A 2,588-nucleotide genomic window follows, 5' to 3' on the forward strand; every position below is an offset into this window, starting at 1 on the left:
GTTCCTGATGGTGTTCCCGGATTAACGCAGCAGCATTCATAATGCGAATGTGCAGTTCATCCCTTGTATTCACCCTTTCCCGGTAAACCTACTGCTTCATCCACCCCCATAAACGAGAACGAGGTGGCCACGGAACCAGACCACTACCAGGCAGACTACAACGACCAATCCATCGATTTGGGTAGGTGGAATTCAGATGTTGAATGATCTACCGACTGGAATGAGCAGTTCTACATTTACGAGGTGGTATCAAAAAGTTTCGAGACTAGCTCTGTTTACAAGAAAGTACTTTATTTATCTAGGTTTACACATGATCACCTTCAAAATAGTCACCTTGTACAGCAATACAACACTCCCAGCGTTTGTGCCACTGCTGGAATGAGTCCTAGAAGTCTCCTTTTTGAAGCGTGTCAAGCATCTTCTGCAATTCGCGCTGGATCTCTGCAATGGCATCAAAACTGCGACCTTTGAGCTGGATCTTCAGCTTCGGGAAGATTGCGAAGCCCGCAGGAGCCAAATCTGGCGAGTAGGGTGGGTGCGGAAGTGCGATCGTCTTGTTTCTGGTGAGAAACTCACGTGTGATGAGAGCATGGTGACAGGGTGCATTGTCGTCATGGATCAGCCAGTTTTTGCGCACCACAGATCTGGTCGCTTTCGCTGAATGTCCTCCCTCGGATGCCTTAAAACCTGGCAGTAGAACTTGCTATTAAAGGTCTGGCCGCTGGGGATGAATTCGTGATGCACAATGCCACGAATGTCGAAAAAGACTATGAGCATGCACTTGGTCGAGCTGTGGACCTGCCTCGCCTTTTTTCGGTTGTGGAGATGATGGGCTCTTCCACAGTGAAGACTGTTGCTTTGTCTCAGGGTCGTACCTGTACACCAAAGTTTCGTCACCAGTAATGATCCTAGACATGAAGGATGGGTCATCCACGGCACGCTGACTGAGTTCTTGGCAGACTTGGACGTGGTGTTCCTTCTGCTCCTGGGTCTGCAGCCTGAGGATGAACTTGGCAGCAACACGGGGCATGTTCAAATCACATGTGAGGATTGCCTGCACTGTTCCGTATGACACACCGACAATAGCAGCAATGTTGTGGATTGTTCTCCGACGATCCTCATGCACAAGTTGCCGAATGGTTTCGACATTTTCTGGTGTTGTGCTCGTTGAAGGTCGTCCTGATCTCTCGTCGTCTTCCAGTGATGTTCTTCCACTCTTGAAGCGTGCGTGCCACTCAAAACACCTCGAACGACTCATTGCAGCATCGCCGTACACTTGCCGAATCATGTCAAGCATCTCTGTGGCGGATTTGCCCAGTTTCACACAGAATATCACATCGCTCATTCTAATTTGCTGTCCATGATGAAATCGCAGACATGGTAACGCACGTGATCAGAACAGCACCAGCTGCACAGCTCACGATGTACACAGGACGATGTCTCTTGGCACACTGACTTATGAAGGTTGGTGCTCCCTGTGCCTGTGCATGCAGCCTTGCACTGCCATCTGTAGGCATGTTGCAGAACTAGTCTCGAAATTTTTTGATACCACCTCGTATTGTTTGCTTCATTACTTAATTATCGTGTACTAATTACTGCTACACCACAAATCCATGCAATAAAGATTAGTATCAGCATGTCCCTTCTCGTATTTACTTACACAATTACCATTACATTGCCATGAATTACTTGTTATTGTTTACATTTTGCTACATCATTTTTATTTCTGTTCATATTTCAGTTATCGTTTAAAATCGGACCAATGTTCATATGAACTTTTTTGCTTAGAATCAGCTATACTACCAGTTCCCAAAGTATTGCCTCTTCCTCCCAGAACACCCTGTATTAACAATATAGTCTGATTGATTTCAATGTACCCCAAAAATTCTAATTTAATTTTAGAATATTAATGAACTATTTCAAATATTTTAATTTAAAGTGCAGAGTTTACATTTGCCAAATCACAAGACCTGAAATACATCTTCGAACACAAGTCACAAGTGTTATGGGATATACTAATTTTCAATAAATGGTTAACATAAGAATTTCAAACTCAAATTTACGTAATCAACTTCAAGATATCTTATCTTGCAATAATCTTCAGTGTATCAGATTGATTGTTCTGCAAACGAAACTAACAAAGTTAATGGACAGAGAATTGTTTTATTTTCCACACAGCTTTCTTTTCCTTCGTTCATAAAAATAAAAGCTAAACTGAAAAACTTGCCTCGGTGCATTTATAAATATGCATAAATTATGTGGATCTGGATTAATAAAAGTTGCAAATTTTCACGTGTACGGAAAGAGATTCCTGGAGCCAATAATTCTTGCATAAACCCTGGAATTCAAGGAATTCCCAGTGAGTAGCCACCCTGCAGCTGAAACTGCGCTCCTTGCAAAACACCCAAGGTTTGCGGCTTTCATCACAGAGGCTCTAACTAGACATGCTCCAATGATCATGACTGTTTGGAAGTCTCAAGAGCTTGGATATGACATTTGACTAGTAGCAGAATGGTCATACAATCCATACAAATGTTGCCGATAAACTGATATGGGCACTAGGTAGCATTGCAAGGATGAATTAATAA

General features: G+C 43.0%; 1 protein-coding gene across 1 annotated transcript; it reads right to left on the reverse strand.

Moving 5' to 3' along the window:
• Positions 1-706: 706 nt before the first annotated feature.
• Positions 707-1,345, reverse strand: LOC145983647 (protein GVQW3-like). The gene has a single exon (XM_083116709.1). The coding sequence runs from the start codon at positions 1,343-1,345 to the stop codon at positions 707-709; it is 639 nt and encodes a 212-aa protein (XP_082972835.1).
• Between the last annotated feature and the right edge of the window lie 1,243 nt (positions 1,346-2,588).

This window comes from Lepisma saccharinum, chromosome 1, assembly GCF_977018435.1.
Source record: "Lepisma saccharinum chromosome 1, izLepSacc3.1, whole genome shotgun sequence".
Taxonomy (NCBI): domain Eukaryota; kingdom Metazoa; phylum Arthropoda; class Insecta; order Zygentoma; family Lepismatidae; genus Lepisma; species Lepisma saccharinum.